Source organism: Rhinoraja longicauda, chromosome 22, assembly GCF_053455715.1.
Source record: "Rhinoraja longicauda isolate Sanriku21f chromosome 22, sRhiLon1.1, whole genome shotgun sequence".
Lineage (NCBI taxonomy): Eukaryota > Metazoa > Chordata > Chondrichthyes > Rajiformes > Arhynchobatidae > Rhinoraja > Rhinoraja longicauda.
The window spans coordinates 36,371,883-36,390,948 of NC_135974.1; the positions used below are offsets into that span (position 1 = coordinate 36,371,883).

A 19,066-nucleotide genomic window follows, 5' to 3' on the forward strand; every position below is an offset into this window, starting at 1 on the left:
TCCTGTGGTCTGCAACTGATTCCCTTGCAATAAACCACTCAGCCCATTTTTGATTTCTTCGTCAAATTTCATAACATGGATAATAAATTTAAGTTCAAATCATTGAAAACTTGACAGATGGATACAGGCGAGAGGGAAGTTTAGAATAGGCAGCTGGTTGGACAATGGCCAGAGATGATAGAGAAAGAAAGTGTGAGGCAAGGATGGAAAAGCTACGAGTTGTGAAGTTAGAGGCAGGGACAGAGGTGGACGGGAGAGGGATGGGGAGAAGTGGGGACCAGACCAGGTGGGGCACAGGGAAGAGAAGGGAAAGGAAGGGAATAATTGGGGGGGTTATTTGGAGGTTCTTTACCTAAAATTGTAGAATTTAAATTTAAATACAGTTTTAAATCTTACAAGTTTACAAAAAGCGGCACGGTGGCGCAGCAGTAGAGTTGCTGCCTCACAGCGCCAGAGACCCTGGTTTGATCCTGACTGCGGGTGCTGTCTGTACGGAGTTTGCACGTTCTCCCCGTGACCACTTCATTTTTTCCTGTTGCTCTGGTTTGCTCCCACGCTCCAAAAGCCTAGAGGTTAATTGGCTGCAGTAAAATTGTAGATTGTCCCTGGTGTGTGGGATAGTGCTCGTGTATGGGGTGATGGCTAGTCAGAGTGGACTCGGTGGGCCGAAGGGCCTGTATCCGTGCTGTATCTCTAAACTAAACTAAAATCACTGTTTATCCATGCAAAGCACGTATCTCCTTTTAAGGCATGCAATTCAAGTAGTCAACATCTAGTTTAGAGATACAGCGCGGAAACAGGCCCTTCGGCCCACCGGGTCCGCGCCGACCAGCGATCCCCGCGCACTAACACTATCCTACGCCCACTAGGGACAATTTTTACATTTTACATTCACCAAGCCGATTTACCTACAAACCTGGGAGGAAACCGAAGATCTCGGGGAAAATCCGCGCAGGTCACGGGGAGAGCGTACAAACTCCGTACAGACGGCGCCCGTAGTCGGGATGGAACCCGAGTCTCCTGGTGCTGCATTCGCTGTAAGGCAGCAACTCTACCGCTGCACCACCGTGACTTAGATGAAGGGATTAAAAGTATCATTAGCAAATTTGCAGATGATACTAAGCTGGGGGGTAGTGTGAATTGTGAGGAAGATGCAATAAGGCTGCAGGGTGACTTGGACAGGTTGTGTGAGTGGGCGGATACATGGCAGATGCAGTTTAATGTAGATAAGTGTGAGGTTATTCACTTTGGAAGTAAAAATAGAAAGGCAGATTATTATCTGAATGGTGTCAAGTTAGGAAGAGGGGATGTTCAACGAGATCTGGGTGTCCTAGTGCATCAGTCACTGAAAGGAAGCATGCAGGTACAGCAGGCAGTGAAGAAAGCCAAAGGAATGTTGGCCTTCGTAACAAGAGGAGTTGAGTATAGGAGCAAAGAGGTCCTTCTACAGTTGTACAGGGCCCTGGTGAGACCGCACCTGGAGTACTGTGTGCAGTTTTGGTCTCCAAATTTGAGGAAGGATATTCTTGCTATTGAGGGCGTGCAGCGTAGGTTCACTAGGTTGATTCCCGGAATGGCGGGACTGTCGTATGTTGAAAGGCTGGAGCAATTAGGCTTGTATACACTGGAATTTAGAAGGATGAGGGGGGATCTTATTGAAACGTATAAGATAATTAGGGGATTGGACACATTAGAGGCAGGAAACATGTTCCCAATGTTGGGGGAGTCCAGAACAAGGGGCCACAGTTTAAGAATAAGGGGTAGGCCATTTAGAACAGAGATGAGGAAGAACTTTTTCAGTCAGAGAGTGGTGAAGATGTGGAATTCTCTGCCTCAGAAGGCAGTGGAGGCCAGTTCGTTGGATGCTTTCAAGAGAGAGCTGGATAGAGCTCTTAAGGATAGCGGAGTGAGGGGGTATGGGGAGAAGGCAGGAACGGGGTACTGATTGAGAGTGATCAGCCATGATCGCATTGAATGGCGGTGCTGGCTCGAAGGGCTGAATGGCCTACTCCTGCACCTATTGTCTATTGTCTATTGTGACCGCCCTTTTTAGAGAGAGACTCATCCAAAACATAACAAAGATGTCAACTGGAGATGTGGTGATGAGTTTCTCAGGGTAAATGAAGGTGAATAAGGGGGGGTGTGGGGGAGACAAATGTCACTGCAGAAAGGAAACACCACTTCTATTATTTCGTTTATTGACAAAGCCCGTCAGAACAGAACTGATCTTTTCAGCTGGGACTCTGCAATTAAAGTCCTCGTGCTTTTAGATGTTATACATCTTGTTGCATATTACATATTGATTAGTCAGTTTAGTGTACATTTTTATGTTTTCTGCATAACTTAACTGATTTGTTTGTTTTTGCAGATGACAACAAGATGTTAACTCTGGTATGATTTTGATGCTGGATGTGGGGGGGTGGTTCTGGGAGAGTGTGAGATCAAATGAGATGGCGGAGGAGGAGGAGGAGGGGGGATGGGAGGTTTATTATGTAGTCAGTCGTACCATATGTGTCACATTTCCAGAGAACCAATTAAGCATCCAAAAAGAATTTATCGTCTGCCAGCAGCACGCAGGGAAGGATATAATCTGTAATGGAAGGCAGTTTTCACCCTTCCCCACTCAGAAAGACAGAAAACAAGAAGCACATTCAGTGCTCTGTGTTTGTTCCCAACCAGAAATTCAAAACTATTGTACGGATATGTATGCAATTAATCGAATAAAATCCTTGCACCTCAAAAATCCTTACAAAATAAATATTCTGGATAAAACATGGATTTAAAAATCATTGTTCTTTATACAATAAACAGACTGTGTGCTCTAAGTGAGTTAGATCTTGGACATGCAAGCAGAGAACTGTGACCTGTCACATGTGATAATAAAGTTTCTTCTCCGTGGGTTGTCACCTTGTCGTGGTGGAGAAGCTCGTGTTGGTCCTGAGATCCTGAGAGCGATGCCGTCTGGAGCTACACTCCTGGTAGGGTCACCCATGGCGGTAAGGTCGAGGGGGAGGTCCCTGACAAAGAGCGATCCAACCAATACCTCAACAGTGGAACAGGTGGAGGATGATGGCTGACTTCAGTGGAGCGTCACAACGGCTGGGAAGGCGGATGGATGAAGGCTGCGGCAGAAAAGGGTCCCCGGTCGTCTTGGACTCCACGCCACTGGATCCTGACCCAGATCTGTCAAGGACCGTGTGGTGGCTGTCTGTGCACCAGTCTCCCCACGTTAAACAAAGTCACGCACAGGCGTCCGACCCTATGGAGAGGACAGTCACACTCGCTTCCAGTGACCGCCGATGACAATAAAGTATTCCATTCAATTCAATTCAAGTGGACTGGTTAAAGATGGTCTTAAGTATCCAAGAGATTCATGTCAATATTGCACAACAGTTCGGGAGTTTTTAGGGTGCAATTGACACCATTATTTTGACATCAGTCCCATTTGTTCTAACTTACCAGGGTTATAAGGTTATTCTCATTGAAGTAAAACTCTGAAATAATTTCTCGATTTTAGTTTCAGAGGAATTCCACACAGATAGAATGGTTCATTGCTTGAAACAGATCGAGAAATGCAATGGATTATCTGATGGGATTAGTGTTGCCGACTTCCTCACAACCAAATATGGGACAAGGTGACGTCACCGCCCCGCGCCCCACGTGACCCCACCCAGCCAGCGGCCACGTGCCGCCCGGACGGCCGCCATTGGTGGAGCGGGAGCACGTGGCCGCTGGCTGGGTGAGGTGACTTGGGGCGGTGACGTCACCCTTTGTCCCGTATTTGGGAGTGAGGAAGTAGGCAACCCTACTAATACGGGACAAGGGCGGTCCCGTACGGGACAAACTAATTTAGCCCAAAATACGGGATGTCCCGGCTAATACGGGACAGTTGGCGACTCTAGATGGAATACTCTATTCTGGGAAACTTGCTTGTTTCATGGTCTGTATTTCTTGTCATGAATGCGTTCATCGTCTGTGACAGGAAGTCAATATGTTACTCGGATTCACCCATGGAAAGAAAACCCTGTGTAGGAAGGAACTGCAGACGCTGGTTTAAACCAAAGATAGACACAAAAGTGCTGGAGTAACTCAGCGGGTCATGCAGCATCTCCAGAGAGAAGGGATGGGTGACGTTTCAGGTCGAGACCCTTCTTCAGACTAGTCAGGGGAAAGGGAACGGAGAGATATAGAAGGGAAATGTAGAGAGATAAAGAACAAATAAATGAAAGATCAGCAAAAAATAACAATGATAAAGGAAACAGGCCATTGTTAGCTGTTTGCTAGGTGAGAACTTGAACTTGGTGCGATGTAGGTGGGAGAGGGATGGAGAGAGTGGGCGTGCATTGAAAACAGTCATTGGTGGATATATGGAATGACAGGCAATTAACCAATTTAATTCCCATCATAGAATTGCAGAAACACCTCAAGATCATTTCTCACTAATTGCACATTGAACCGTATTATGTATTGTACAATACGGTGGTGTTGCTGCCTCACAGCGCCACAGAACTGTGTTCGATCCTGACCTCAGGTGCTGTCTTTGTGGAGTTTTCCCTGTGACCGCGTGGGTTTCCTCCGGGTGCTCCGGTTTCCTCCCACATCCCAAAGACGTGCGGGTTTATAGGTTAATCGGCCCTCTGTAAATTGCGCCTAGTGTGTCGGGAGTGGATGAGAAAGTGGGATAACATAGAACTAGTGTGAACGGGTGGTCGACAGTCGGTGTGGACTCAACCAAAGGGCCTGTTTCCCTGCTGTATCTCCAACTAAACGAAATTGTGAGATTGGATTACATTTTTGTCTGGCTATCTCTTCCTTATAATATAGGGCACAGTGGCACGGCTGGTAGAGCCACTGCCTCACAGCATAAGAGACCCGAGTTCGATCCCTTACTTCGGATGCCATCTGTGTAGAGCTTCACAATGTCTCTGTGACCACGTGGGTTTCCTCTGGGTGCTCCGGTTTTCTCCCACATCCCAAAGTGCGAGTTTGTAGGTTAATCGGCAGTCTGTAAAATTGCCCTTAGTGTGTAGTGAGATGACAGAGAACCACTGTGAACGGGTGGATTTGCAGTAGTTCGATCAGCTGAGAAGGTTGTTGGCTGCAACCTTCTTCCCATTGACGAACTGTACACTGCAAGGGCCAGGAAGCGAGCGGGCAAGATCATCTCTGACCCCTCTCACCCTGGCCACAAACTCTTTGAAGCACTTCCCTCTGGAAGGCGACTCCGGACTGTCAAAGCCGCCACAGCCAGACTTAAAAACAGCTTTTTTTCCACTAGTGATAGTTCTACTCAATAACCAAAATCTGTAGTCTCTTTTTGCTCTGGTTTATTTCACTCATGTTTAAACCGTAATGTTGTATCCTTATTGTTTTAATGTTTTATGCTTTATTCTTAATTGTTTACTGTATGTTCGTGTTGTTACTTGCGAGCGGAGCACCAAGGCACATTCCTTGTATGTGTACATACTCGGCAAATAAACTTATTCATTCATAGTCAGCATGGACGATGGGCCGAAGGGCCTTTCCCCTTGCTGTATCAACCAAGTCAATAAAGAGACGAAAACAGCTTTCTAATGCAAAGCCTGCTCCAACTACTTTCTTTGCAACATCGCGTATATACAGTAATTTGATAATTGTGGTTAACTTTATGCTTTACATGGAACAGGGTTTTTATTTTTAAACAACATAGACTCAGATGAAGTCTACTCAAGACATCTCATCGTGACTAATAGGTGCAGCAGTAAGTAAAGGTTTACTTTTATACACCTTTATTCCGCCACGCCCAAGTTACAAGAGTTCACTCAGATTTCCTGTTCGCGGTAATTATCCCCGCTCCTGGCAGTGACTTACTGACTGCTAACTGCTATGGTGCAGCCGTTTCCGTTAACCCTCTACTAACTTGCAGTTTATCTTTTACAGATTTTAACGTTAATTCTACATATTAAACCAAACAATCTTCACTCTCAATTGGAGTTCAACTCTCAGAAATGTTTCAACATTAACCTTTATTAACACCGCTATCATTTTCAGACAAGGTAGAAAACAAAAGCTCACCACGCTAACAAATAATTGACAGAACAGTGGAAACATCACCAGGAGCTTCACCAGGTAACGAAGCCAATGTTTTGCAAACCCTAAACGTTCACGCAATTTCTGGACAAGTAGACAGGAATTTTCTCTCAATAATTTGATGCAAAAACAAGCAGCAATTTAACCAAAGCATTCGAGGCTAGTCTTGGCTTGTTCCATTTCATGCAGGAAGTTATAGAATTGAGGCAAAGTCAACTCTAAACAAATGGGAAAAAATACAAAAAAAACATTAGTGAAGGCCTTGCACAATTTTAAGCAATTAAAAAGCTCCGAAATTTCAATAGAACGTGTATACTAACCCATGTAAATAATCTCACTTTTGTTCCCCTTCTTGATAACTAACTTTAACTGAAATAAAAAGAACAAGACTATGAGTTACTCAGTGAAGCTGGTGAGGAGACTGGTCATCCCTTGTGTACTTCATGGCCAAGTGCCTTGACATGGTGAGTCTTTGCAAGTTGATTAAACACCTGACTAATGGTCATTCACTAAAAGATGGTTTACAGCTTTAGTTTTAGTTTAGAGATACAGCATGGAAACAGGCGCCTTCGGCCCACCGGGTCCGCGCCGACCAGCGATCCCCGCATATTAACACTATCCTACACCCAATAGGGACAATTTTTACATTTGCCAAGCCAATTAACCTGCAAACCTTTGGAGGTTACGTCTTTGGAGTGTGGGAGGAAACCGAAGGTCTCGGAGAAAACCCACGCAGGTCACGGGGAGAACGTAGGAACTCCGTACAGGCAGCAACCATAGTCGGGATCGAACCCGGGTCTCCGGCGCTGCATTCGCTGTAAGGCAGCAACTCTACCGCTGCGCCACCGTGCCGCGCTAAGTGTAGCGTAGTTTAGTGTTTTTGTGTTTCTTTGGTTTACAGAACTAACTCTGGTTTGAAACAGTGATCATCATATGTCAGAATTTACCCATGACGTGAACCTGGGAAAAAATGCTCCCATTGTCTGCAATCTTGGCAGCATTAGTCGTGATTTGCTCGGATCTTCAGTAAGGTTTTTAAAATATTTGTGGTCTTTTTGGCTTCTCGGATATACAATATATTCGATCTATAAGGTCTGCAAGAGATCATCTTCCTAGCCCTCTGCCAATCTTCCAGTGGATTACAAGAAGGTCTCGACCCGAAACGTCACCCATTCCTTCTCTCCTGAGATGCTGCCTGACCTGCTGAGTTACTCCAGCATTTTGGGAATAAATACCTTCGATTTGTACCAGCATCTGCAGTTATTTTCTTATACAAGACATTTTAAGATCAATTGTCAATCACAATCTCCAAGTCATAGAGCATAGAGCATGGAAACAGCCCAACTTGCCCTTGCCAGCAAAGATGCCCCATTTACACGAGTCCCACCTGCCTACGTTTGGCCCATATCCCTCTAAACCTTTCCGATCCATGAAACTGTCCAAATGTCTTCTACATGCCATTACAATATCTGCCTCAATTACTTCCTCTGGCAGCTCGTTCCATATACCTACCAACCTCTTGTGTGAAAAAGTTACCCCTCAGGTTCCTAATAACTCTTTCCACTCTGACTTTCAACCCATGTTCTCTGGTTCTTCATTAAAAAGCCAGAGCCGTTGCTCAGATTTGCTTCATAATAATGAAGGTAGACACAAAATGCTGGAGTAACTCAGCAGGACAGGCAGCATCTCTGGAGAGAAGGAATGGGTGACGTTTCTGGTCGAGGCGCTTCTTCAGGCTAGTTACGGATAAGGGAAACGAGAGATATAGACGATGATGTGGAGAGATAAACAGTGTTGCTGTGCTAATTTTTTAAGGTGCCGGAGCTGTCACTGGTGCCGAAGTGGCCGGTGTTAAATTCCCCGCTATTTTTTTTTATTTTTTTTACAGAGGTGCCAGAGCGGCACTCCGGTGACCTCCAGCAACACTGCACCTCTGGAGATAAAGAACAATGAATAAAAGATATGCAGAAAAGTCACGATAATAAAGGAAACAGGCCACCATTGTCGGCCGTTTGTTGGGTGAAAACGAGAAGCTGGTGCGACTTGGGTGGGGGAGGGATAGAGGGAGAGGGAATGCCGGGGCTGCCAGAAGTGAGAGAAATCAATATTCATGCCACTGGGCTGTAATAATTATCTTCCTACAAAGTCTTCAGTATCAATTCCTTTAGAATAAAGTCAGCGTGTACCCCTAATCGAAGGTATTTGTTCACAAAATGCTGGAGTAACTCAGCAGGTCAGGCAGCATCTCAGGAGAGAAAGAATTGGCGAAGTTTCGGGTCGAGACCCTTCTTCAGACTGAATCGAAACGTCGCCCATTCCTTCTTTCCTGAGATGCTGCCTGACCTGCTGAGTTACTCCAGCATTTTGTGAATAAATACCTTCGATTTGTACCAGCATCTGCAGTTACTTTCTTACAGTGTGTACCCCTAATGTGAGATTCAACGGGTGGTGACACACATTAAGAACAAATAGGTTGATGGAAGATTATCCTTAAAAATATAAATAATGGAAGGGTTACCTGCAAAAATATGCCCCCAACTTTCTGCAGTTCACTGCTCCCTGCAGTCACTGGTAACAACAAAGAAAATGTGGATAAGTGGATTGTTCTTGTCTTAAGTAAAACACAATCTTTGAGCCTTTCAATATTAAATGCCAGTAAATTATTTTCAATGAAGGCAAACATTGATTTACCCTGAAATGATTCATGAATTCCTAAACTACTTTTATTTGCAAATACAAATGGCGAGAAGTTAATCAAAGCAAGTGCTAACAGGTTTACAGGAAAATCAAAGCCTTTACACACACTAGGATTCTCGAGTGTCCTTTTTCTTTAATGAATTGGAGTGAACTGATAGATGCAGGACAAGCTGTGAATCCAGACTATGTCCCGTACAAGAGGCACACGTTCATACTAAACACATCATTGCACGCATCAGACATTCTGTGACCATCGGGAAGCAAAATCCGAAGGGGCTGCTCCACAAGACTACACTGGAACCAGAACTCTTGCGGTCTTTCTAGTGTGTAAGTGAAGTTGGAACGTTAAGGTTCCCTGTAGACATTGTGAATCGAGTTTGGGAGGCTTGGCTTACTGTGTGGCACATGTATCTCTAAAACTAAAACGACACTAATTAGAAGCCTTTTGTGCAATCGAGTTGTGATGTGATGCAAATTGCATTGGCAGGGTTACGGTAGAGGTAAGGTGATGTGATGTTAATTTTGGCTGAGAGACTATCGCTTAGAACCAGCTGCAATTGGTGCATTTCACTGTTGAAGTTACACAGACTTATACAAATTCTATTCAGCGGTCAGAACATTTGGATGTGTGTCCCCACAATCTGCTCTGCAGTAATGAGGTCAGGTTCCATCTTCATGTCAATGAACAACAGGCTTATCATTGACTCTGTGAACAGAGATTTCGATTGTGGGCAAAAAGAAATGAGATGGATGGGAATATGGTTCTGAGTGAAGCTTACTAAACATGTGGGAGGTGGAAACAGAGTCAACGGGGGAGTGAACATAACTGAGTTTGACTGAAGAAAGATTGCAGTCTTATCACTACAGAGTGGCTGAGTGGGATTGGTCTACAATGAGCCAACATAAACTCAACAGGCCAAATCACCTCCTTCTGTGGCTTTAGGATAGGGTTGCCAACTGTCCCGTATTAGCCGGGCATCCCGTATTTTGCACTAAATTAGTTTGTCCCGTACGGGACCGTCCCGTATTAGTAGGGTTGCCAACTTCCTCACTCCCAAATAAGGGACAAAGGGTGACATCACCGCCCTGCGCCCCACGTGACCTCACCCAGCCAGCGGCCACGTGCTCCCGCTCCACCAATGGCGGCTGCCCGGGCCGCACTCTATAGCTGTACTATAGATAAAATAACAAACTAATCATTGAGAGTGAAAATTACCTCCAAATTTCCACTCCATATCCACCAGCTGATTGACAGTGATGGTTTGGCCCAGTGCCAGCCTTGTCAGCACCGCGGAATGCAATTTCCACTGAAAGCACAAGACACCGTTAAATTATGTTCTTATTTATCCCGTTCACCAGACTTACACTTGCAGCCTTTACAATAAATAGCCAATCTTCTTTTGCATGCAGGTGGCTCATTGAGTGCATTTACTTCAAGTTAAATATTTAAAGAATTTTACTTGACAAAGTACCTGAGTGTTGGTAGACACAAAATGCTGGCGTAACTCAGCGGGTCAGGCAGCATCTCGGGAGAGAAGGAATGGGTGACATTTCGAGTCGAGACCCTTCTTCAGACTGATGTCAGGGGAGGGGGTGGGACAAAGTTATAACTTCAGATAGTCCCTGGTTTCCCTCTCTATCCCCTCCCCCTTCCCAGTTCTCCCATTAGCGTTCCTGCCTCCGACTACATTCTATCTTTGTCCCGCCGCCTCCCCTGACATCAGTCTGAAGAAGGGTCTCGACCCAAAACGTCACCCATTCCTTCTCTCCCGAGATGCTGCCTGACCTGCTGAGTTAGTTACAATAGACAATAGACAATAGACAATAGGTGCAGGAGTAGGCCATTCAGCCCTTCGAGCCAGCACCGCCATTCAATGCGATCATGGCTGATCCCTCTCAATCAGTACCCCGTTCCTGCCTTCTCCCCATACCCCCTCACTCCGCTATCCTTAAGAGCTCTATCCAGCTCTCTCTTGAAAGCATCCAACGAACTGGCCTCCACTGCCTTCTGAGGCAGAGAATTCCACACCTTCACCACCCTCTGACTGAAAAAGTTCTTCCTCATCTCCGTTCTAAATGGCCTACCCCTTATTCTCAAACTGTGGCCCCTTGTTCTGGACTCCCCCAACATTGGGAACATGTTATCTGCCTCTAATGTGTCCAATCCCCTAATTATCTTATATGTTTCAATAAGATCCCCCCTCATCCTTCTAAATTCCAGTGTATACAAGCCCAATCGCTCCAGCCTTTCAACATACGACAGTCCCGCCATTCCGGGAATTAACCTAGTGAACCTACGCTGCACGCCCTCCATAGCAAGAATATCCTTCCTCAAATTTGGAGACCAAAACTGCACACAGTACTCCAGGTGCGGTCTCACCAGGGCCCGGTACAACTGTAGAAGGACCTCTTTGCTCCTATACTCAACTCCTCTTGTTACTCCATCATTTTGTGTCTACCTTCGATTTAAACCAGCATCTGCAGTTTTGTTTCTGCACCTAAGTATTGGAATGTGACGTTTAGTTAAATCTAACCTACTGTTCAATGCTGCTTCCTTTAAGGACACAGATATGTTTTGGAATAATGATTATTGTTGTAATCAATAAGATCACCATTGAGCCGCATAATCCCACATTCACATCCCTTGATTCTCGGATGTGTAGGAAAAAAATAAATTCCATTCGATAACGTAATCAGGTGTCAGGGGTTATGGGGAGAAGTCAGGAGAATGGGGTTAGGAGGGAGAGAAAGACCAGCCATGATTGAATGGCAGAGTGGACTTGATGGGCCAAATGGCCCAATTCTACTTTTATTCCTTATGACTTTATATATCATTAAAACTAAATGGTACGGAATTTAGAGCTCACAGTGTTGGGGGGAGGGGGGTAGAGGGGGGGGGGGGGGGGGGGGAGTGTGGAGTAGAGGGGGGGGGGGAGGGGGAGGGGTAGTAGATGGGGGGGGTGCTGACATGGAATGAAGCCTGGATAATCACATAGAATTCAGAATCAGAATAAATGGGCGTCTTTTTTAACAAGTGGGTTAAAGATGAGAGGAGAAAGATTTAATAGCAATCAGATGTGGCTCATTTGGAACGAGCTGCTGCAGGAAATAGTTGAGGCCCAAGAACAATAACAATATGTAAAATGGGCAATATGTGAACGTAAATACATTGATGGAAAAACAATTTACCTGATCTGCAAAGCATCCTGCCTTCTCCTCACTGAGTCCTTCATAATTAAGAAAAGATAAAACCGCTTTAATATTAGTCGGATATTTTATTGTCAGCATTTAGTAACATTCTGATGCAACATACCCAGAGCAATGAAATCAGCTTTGACATGTTCAGCTGTCAAATTTCTTTTCAAGGCACCTGTTGGAAAGATTAACATACTTTAATTCTAATTATATACATTTTTCAAGTCAAAAAGTTTCGACACGATTTTTCTACAATCTTATACAGTTCTGCTATAATGTGTTTCCGTAACATAAAATGGAGAAAGTGTGAGTGATGAATTATGAAACAGTATTTGTATTTCATGGGCCAAATTTATTACAAGACGATTTCAATCAGGAACTAGGGAACAACTTGAACGATACTTTAGAAATTGCGAAGCAGAAGGAAGAAATTGTATTTTAACTGTAAAGGGTCAACAACTGTTTCCATGTAACACCCCCCCACCACACACATGCACACAGTAATCAGACACCACTGTCTCTTGAGCTCACAGCTTCTACTTGAACAGTGGGCTGCAGGTGAAATTGACAAGCACTCTATTGACACTGTGGGAAAAAAAACTGCAGATGCTGGTTTAAATCAAAGAAGGGTCTGAAGAAGGGTCTCGACCCGAAAAGACACCCATTCCTTCTCTCCAGAGATGCTGCCTGACCCGCTGAGTTACTCCAGCATTTTGTGTCTGCCTCTATTGGCACTTAAGCTTTGATACTCTATTATACAATGTAGCATCCAGCCTTTCTATTTAGCTGGCAGTAACAAAAAGAAACATCTCTATTGAAAAAGACCATTAATTTTGAAAATTCTGCAGGAAAAATAACTTTGCCATTGCTAGTCTGAAACTCTCTAGCTCCTAACTTCATTTCCCCATTGAGACAATTGTCTCTATGACTCCGTTATCTATAGCACAACGTTTCTTAGGAATGGAACCAATTCAGTTGCCTGATAACAGCTGGGCAAACTGTCCCTGAATCTGGAGGTGTGCGTATTTACACTTGACAAATTTGTAAAACACTGAAATGAGGTGCAATGTTTTAAAGTGGTTAAGTACAAATTTCCCAGAGGAAAATGAAGGGCGGGAAAGCTCAACAATATCAGTGCACGATAGAATTCAAGCATTCCTTACCATTAGGAACCAACAGGACACTTTTCACAATGTTCTTCAATGGGCCCAGACTCATTCCATTTTGTGAGACAAAGTCATCGAGCTCGTTCAGTAACCGTTCTGACTGAAAGTGCGGAGAAAACCCACCCCCACAGATTATAGTTAGCTCTTAAGCATTTTTAAAATTCCAAGCAGAATTAACAGCTTTACATTTGAACATGTTCTCATTAGGGTAAAGTCTTACTGAAGGCAGTGGAACAACAAGTCAAACAATAGTGTGATCGTGTTACATTTATAGTCTGATCTGGTACTGGCAATTTGTGGCTTAGAGTTGCCAATAGGCGGAGACTGAACTTAAAGCCAGAAAGCTCACTGGAAAGAAGATAATCCTGGTCTTTTCTTGTTAGCCTTCTATCGCTCAATCCTTAGCAACAATAACAAAGGGCTTGAAGTGGCATCCTTGGATACCGCCTTGGTCAGGGTTGGTATGTAATGCACAGATATCGGCTGGGCAGCTCGAAGAAGTGAGGAACAAAACACTATGGAGATGATAGAGATGTGCACACAAACACACTGCCAGAAGCAAAGAGGTCGAGTGCAAAAGTTCATGGTGCTGGAGATACAAGACTAGAAATAACCGCCTGTGTTGTTGTTGTTAGCAAGAATAACATTTATCCTGTCTTAAACGAGATTATAAAAAGAATGCCATGCAAACATTGTAGGTTTTTAGTCATTGGTAACGCCAGCAAACGTACACGTTAAAAAGTTCATGTTTACTGTCATATGAATGAGTGCAATGAGGTGCAGGTAGAATGAAAAAGGTCACAGGCACAGAGACAGACAGAAAACAAAACTCCAAAATTAGACAGAAATCATACATAAAATTCTAAAAGAAAAAAAAACTAGAAAAAGACATGAGAGTAAAGACGTAATAATTAGATAAGTAACTTAGTGTAAATAATAATATTTTGTTCTTAATTGTTTACTGTGTGTCGTGTTGTTACTTGCGAGCAAAGCACCAAGGCAAATTCCTTGTATGTGTACATACTTGGCTAATAAAATTTATTAAATTCAATTCAGAAACAGTGTTCCATTTTCGAGGAAGGGTTAGGATTGTGCAAGTTGGTTCAAGAACCTTATAATTGTAGGAAAATAGCTGTTCCTGAACCCAATGGTTAAGTTATGTTATACACAATAGACATGTTATGTTAGATTAAGACGTTTGGTTTCTCTGGAAGCCAGTGCACTAGGATTTCAGTTCAATTTATTGAACTAACCACACCAGGAACTGAACCTTCTCAATGTTTCCAATACCAGAAATGTCACCCTTTGAACACTGCCTATGCATTACAGTACTACTAAATGTAGCAACTGTTCTTACCTCCGTAGGTTCTGTAACAAAGCGGAAGAGTATTTCTGTCAACGCTGAAAATTGCTGTTTAAAAATAAATAAAAATTCATTACTATAAATGCTAATACAGCCTCAATATTCAAGTTAGTCTTAAGGCACGATGCATGCAAACAACTTAATAAGATTTTAGATAAACACAAAGTGCTGGAGTAACTCAGCGGTTCAGGCAGCATCTCTGGAGAAAAAGGATGGGTGACGTTTCGGGTTGGGACCCTTCTTCAGTCTGAAAGTAGGGTCCCGAACCAAAATGTCACGCTTCTTTTTTTCTCCAGAGATGCTGCCTGGCCTGCTGAGTTACACCAGCACTTTGTATAAGAAAATAACTGCAGACGCTGGTACAAATCGAAGGTATTTATTCACAAAATGCTGGAGTAACTCAGCAGGTCAGGCAGCATCTCAGGAGAGAAGGAGTGGGTGACGTTTCGGGTCGAGACCCTTCTTTGGACTTTGTATCTACCTTTGGTACAAAATAACATCTGCAGTTCCTTGTTTCTATACTTAATAAAATGTTACCTGGATTGTGGGCTGTATTCCAGTTATGGGAGATTCTAGAATTTGGAGTGATGGTGGGCCGAATGGCCTGTTCTTTCTCTATGTTCATATTTAATGACCCCGGTCTCTGCTGCTTTAAATGCTGGAAAATCCCACGGGTTCATCACCCTCTGGGTAACAAATTGGGCCTGTGGGGGTTTTGCAATATTTTGTGTTTTGATCTCAGTTTTCAATAAACAAATACTCAAGAAATTAATACCCACAATACTAGTGCAAAGACTTTAGACAATAGGTGCAGGAGGAGGCCATTCAGCCCTTCAAGCCAGCACCACCATTCAATGTGATCATGGCTGATCATTCTCAATCAGTACCCCGTTCCTGCCTTCTCCCCATACCCCCTGACTCCGCTATCCTTAAGAGCTCTATCTAGCTCTCTCTTGAATGCATTCAGAGAATTGGCCTCCACTGCCTTCTGAGGCAGAGAATTCCACAGATTCACAACTCTCTGACTGAAAAAGTTTTTCCTCATCTCCGTTCTCCAAAAAAGCACAAACTTCTCAGAGTACCCAAATCCATAGTTGAAGTTCATTTTGGGTAGTGTTTTGTTTAAAGGTACATCTTGGAAACAGGCCCTTCGGCCCACCAAGTCCCTGCCGACCATTGATCACCTGTTCACACCAGTTCTATGTTATTCCACTTTCGCATCCACTTCATTCAGATTATGGATCATTTTGGCAGAAGCCAATTAGCCTACAAATCTGCATGTATTTGGGATGTGGGAGGAAACCCACTCCAGTCACGGGGAGAATGTGCAAACTCCACATAGACAGCAACAGAGGTCTGGATCGAACCCAGGCGTCTGGCGCTGTGAGGCAGTGGCTCTCCATCTGTGCCACAGTTCAAGAGCCTGATGGTTCCTGGGAAGAAACATCATACTCACATTCTTTAAGCTGAGCTACAGGGAGAGGTTGGGCAGGCGGGGACTTTTGGAGCGCAGTTGCCGAGAGGTGATCTTATAGAGGTGTATAAAAATCATGAAGGGAATAGATAGTAAAACACAGTGTTTTACTTAGTGTAGCGGAATCAATAACATAAGGACGTAAGGTAAATGTGAGAGGGGAAATATTTAATATGAACCTGAGATGCAACTTCTTGTTTAGTGCGGGTGTCAGGGGTTATGGGGGGAAGGCAGGGGAATGGGTGAGGAGGGAGAGATTGATCAGTCATGATAGAATGGCAGAGTATACTTGATGGGCTGAATGGCCTCATTCTATTCCTATCACTTATGAATTATGACCCTATTCACACATATGGCATTGGATATATGGAGCCAGCCACCAGAGAAGGTAGTTTGGGTTATTGTCACATGTACCGAGCGAGGTACAGTGAAATGCTTGATGATGCATGCTATCCAAATTGTTCAGATATACCACATGTATATATACCACATGTACCACATGTTTAAACTCAAGTGCAACAGATATTGGTACAATAGTTCAGTTTATTGTCATGTATACTGAGGTACAGTGAAAAGCTTTTTTTGTTGCGTGCTAGCCAGTCTGTGGAAAGATTATAGCCGTCCAGATACAGATACAGGATAGAGGGCATAACATTTCGTGCAAGGTAAAGTCTGATTAAAGATAGTCCGAGGGTCTCTACTGAGGCAGATGGTAGTTCAGGACTGCTCTGCAGTTGGTGAGAGGACAGTTCAGTTGCCTGATGACAGCTGGGAAGAAACTGTCCCTGAATCTGGAGGTGTGTGTTTTCACACTTGTGAACCTCTTGCCTGATGGAAGAGGAGGGGGGGGGGAGAGAATAACAACATTTAAAATACATCTGGACAGATTGGTGGATAGGAAAGGCTTAGAGAGATCTGGGACAAAAGGGACTGGTGTAGATGGGGCATCTTGGACTAGTTGGGCCGAAGGGCCAGTGTCCGTGCGGTGCGGTGTTACCGGTCGGGGAGGCGTTGACGGTTACCTGGTCCGAGAATTTGTTGAGTGTTTGGATGTCGGTGGAGACAGCGTCGGCCACGGGCTCCCCGCTAAAGTGCAGCCTCTGCATCTTGTCCCGCTGTATCTCCCCTCTCTCTCCCTCTCTCCCACTGCCCCTCTCTCTGCCCCTCTCTATGTCTCCCCCTCTCAGTGTCTCCCCCTCTCTCTGTCTCCCCCTCTCTCTGTCTCCCCCTCTCTCTCTGTCTCCCCCTCTCTCTCTGTCTCCCCCTCTCTCTCTGTCTCCCCCTCTCTCTCTGTCTCCCCCTCTCTCTCTGTCTCCCCCTCTCTCTGTCTCCCCCCTCTCTCTGTCTCCCCCCTCTCTCTCTGTCTCCCCCTCTCTCTCTGTCTCCCCCTCTCCCTGTCTCTCCCCCTCTGTCGCTGTCTCTCCCCCTCTCTCTCTCTCTCTCCCCCCTCTCTCTCTCTCTTGTCTCCCCCCTCTCTCTCTCTCTCTCTCCCCCCTCTCTCTCTCTCTTGTCTCCCCCCTCTCTCTGTGTCTCTCCCCCCTCTCTCTCTCTCTCTTGTCTCCCCCCTCTCTCTGTGTCTCTCCCCCTGTCTCTCTGTGTGGCCGGGCGGAGCGGGGCCGCTGTCTCTGCGGTGCAGCGCCGGCACATTCGCCACGGCCACGGGGGAGAGGAGGGAGGGAGGGAAGCGGGCAGTCGCGGAGCAATAATTCAGGGGCTATTTTTCGAGGCGGGGTTTGGTGGGTTTGGGGGGAGGGAGGGGGGTTGTTGTTGTTGTTGTTTTGTCCGCAGCCGGAGAGGCGGTAAATGTAGGCGCGGTTTCGGGGCAAGGGATTCGAGTCCCGCGAAAAGTCACGCCTGGTGTCCGGAGCCGGAGCGGAGCAGGAGTAGAGTGGAGCAGGAGTCGTGTAGAGCAGAGCAGGAGCCGGAGATCGCGGCGCCAGCGCCAGCGCCAGCGCCAGTATCCCACACCTCCTGGAGCCGAGGTAAGCCGCACCATCCCATCGATCCGCACTTCACTGATCGCAGTTTGATTTCTGCTCACTTGGCGCTTTCCATGTCAGGTCTTTTGTATTCACCACGCTGGGCTGTGCGCGGTGATCCCGGCTGGTGGTGGTGGTGTGAGTGAGTGAGTGAGTGCGGACTGACACCCCCCTGTGCCTCACTGTACCCCCCCTGTGCCTCACTGTACCCCCCCTGTACCCCCCCCCCCTGTACTCCCCCCCTGTACCCCTGCCTGACCATCCCGGCGGCTCCTTTGTTACAACTCGGTTCCCATCAGTTACTTTCATTGTATCGCGTGGAATCGTTACATTGTGTCGCCGGTCGGATACATTGTATCGCCCGGCGTCAGGTCGGGACTCTCCCCTGAGAAACACATTCTCTCTCCCTCTCCTTCTCTCTCCCCCTCTCTCTTTTACTCTCCCTCTCTCTCTCTCTCTCTCTCTCTCTCTCTCTCTTGTCACACAGGAGCTGGAACACTCCCTCCCTCTCCCTCTCCCCCCTCTCCCTCTCCCCCCTCTCCCTCTCCCCCCTCTCCCTCTCCCCCCTCTCCCTCTCCCCCCTCTCCCTCTCCCCCCTCTCCCTCTCCCCCCTCTCCCTCTCCCCCCTCTCCCTCTTCTCCCTCTCCCCCTCTCTCTCTCCCCCTCCCCCCCTCCCCCTCTCTCTCTCCCCCTCCCCCTCTCTCTCCCCCTCTCTCTCTCTCTCTCTCTCTCCCCCTCCCCCTCTCTCTCCCCCTCCCCCTCTCTCTCCCCCTCCCCCTCTCTCTCCCCCTCCCCCTCTCTCTTGCCACACAGGAGCTGGAACACTCTCCCCTCCTCTCTCCGATTCACATCGTTGCCATCCTAGTTTATCTCCCTTTGTCTCCTGCGTTAAGGGCAACATAGTCTAAGTGATCACCATTCCTGTTATTTTTGCGACGTGTTACTTGCAGCGTTTCTGATAAAAAAGTAATGGTGCTGACAAACATTCAGGCAGTCGTAGATCTCAGTTAGGCAGCAGTAGCAGCAGCGTGTTGTGTAAATAACTGTGTACAGTGGGCGATCCTTACAATGCATGCACAAATAATGTTTTGTTTCAGCCAAGAGCTGAGGTTTGAACCAAGGA

General features: G+C 45.9%; 2 protein-coding genes across 2 annotated transcripts in view; one reads left to right on the forward strand and one right to left on the reverse strand.

Moving 5' to 3' along the window:
• Nucleotides 1–5,363: 5,363 nt before the first annotated feature.
• commd7 (COMM domain containing 7) lies at nt 5,364–17,151 on the reverse strand. The gene is made up of 9 exons (XM_078419371.1): nt 16,987–17,151; nt 14,485–14,538; nt 13,125–13,227; nt 12,080–12,136; nt 11,956–11,993; nt 9,983–10,073; nt 8,588–8,637; nt 6,390–6,438; nt 5,364–6,287 (listed from the first exon to the last, which is right to left on the reverse strand). Exons 1-9 carry the CDS (start codon nt 17,068–17,070, stop codon nt 6,211–6,213), a joined length of 603 nt encoding a protein of 200 aa, XP_078275497.1. The 5' UTR covers nt 17,071–17,151; the 3' UTR covers nt 5,364–6,210.
• A 600-nt stretch (nt 17,152–17,751) lies between these two features.
• Nucleotides 17,752–19,066, forward strand: part of dnmt3bb.1 (DNA (cytosine-5-)-methyltransferase 3 beta, duplicate b.1) — an 89,434-nt gene continuing 88,119 nt past the window's right edge. The window contains exon 1 of the mRNA XM_078419164.1: nt 17,752–17,946. The gene's annotated coding sequence lies outside the window, so the exon portion shown is untranslated. The remainder of the gene's footprint in view (nt 17,947–19,066) is intronic.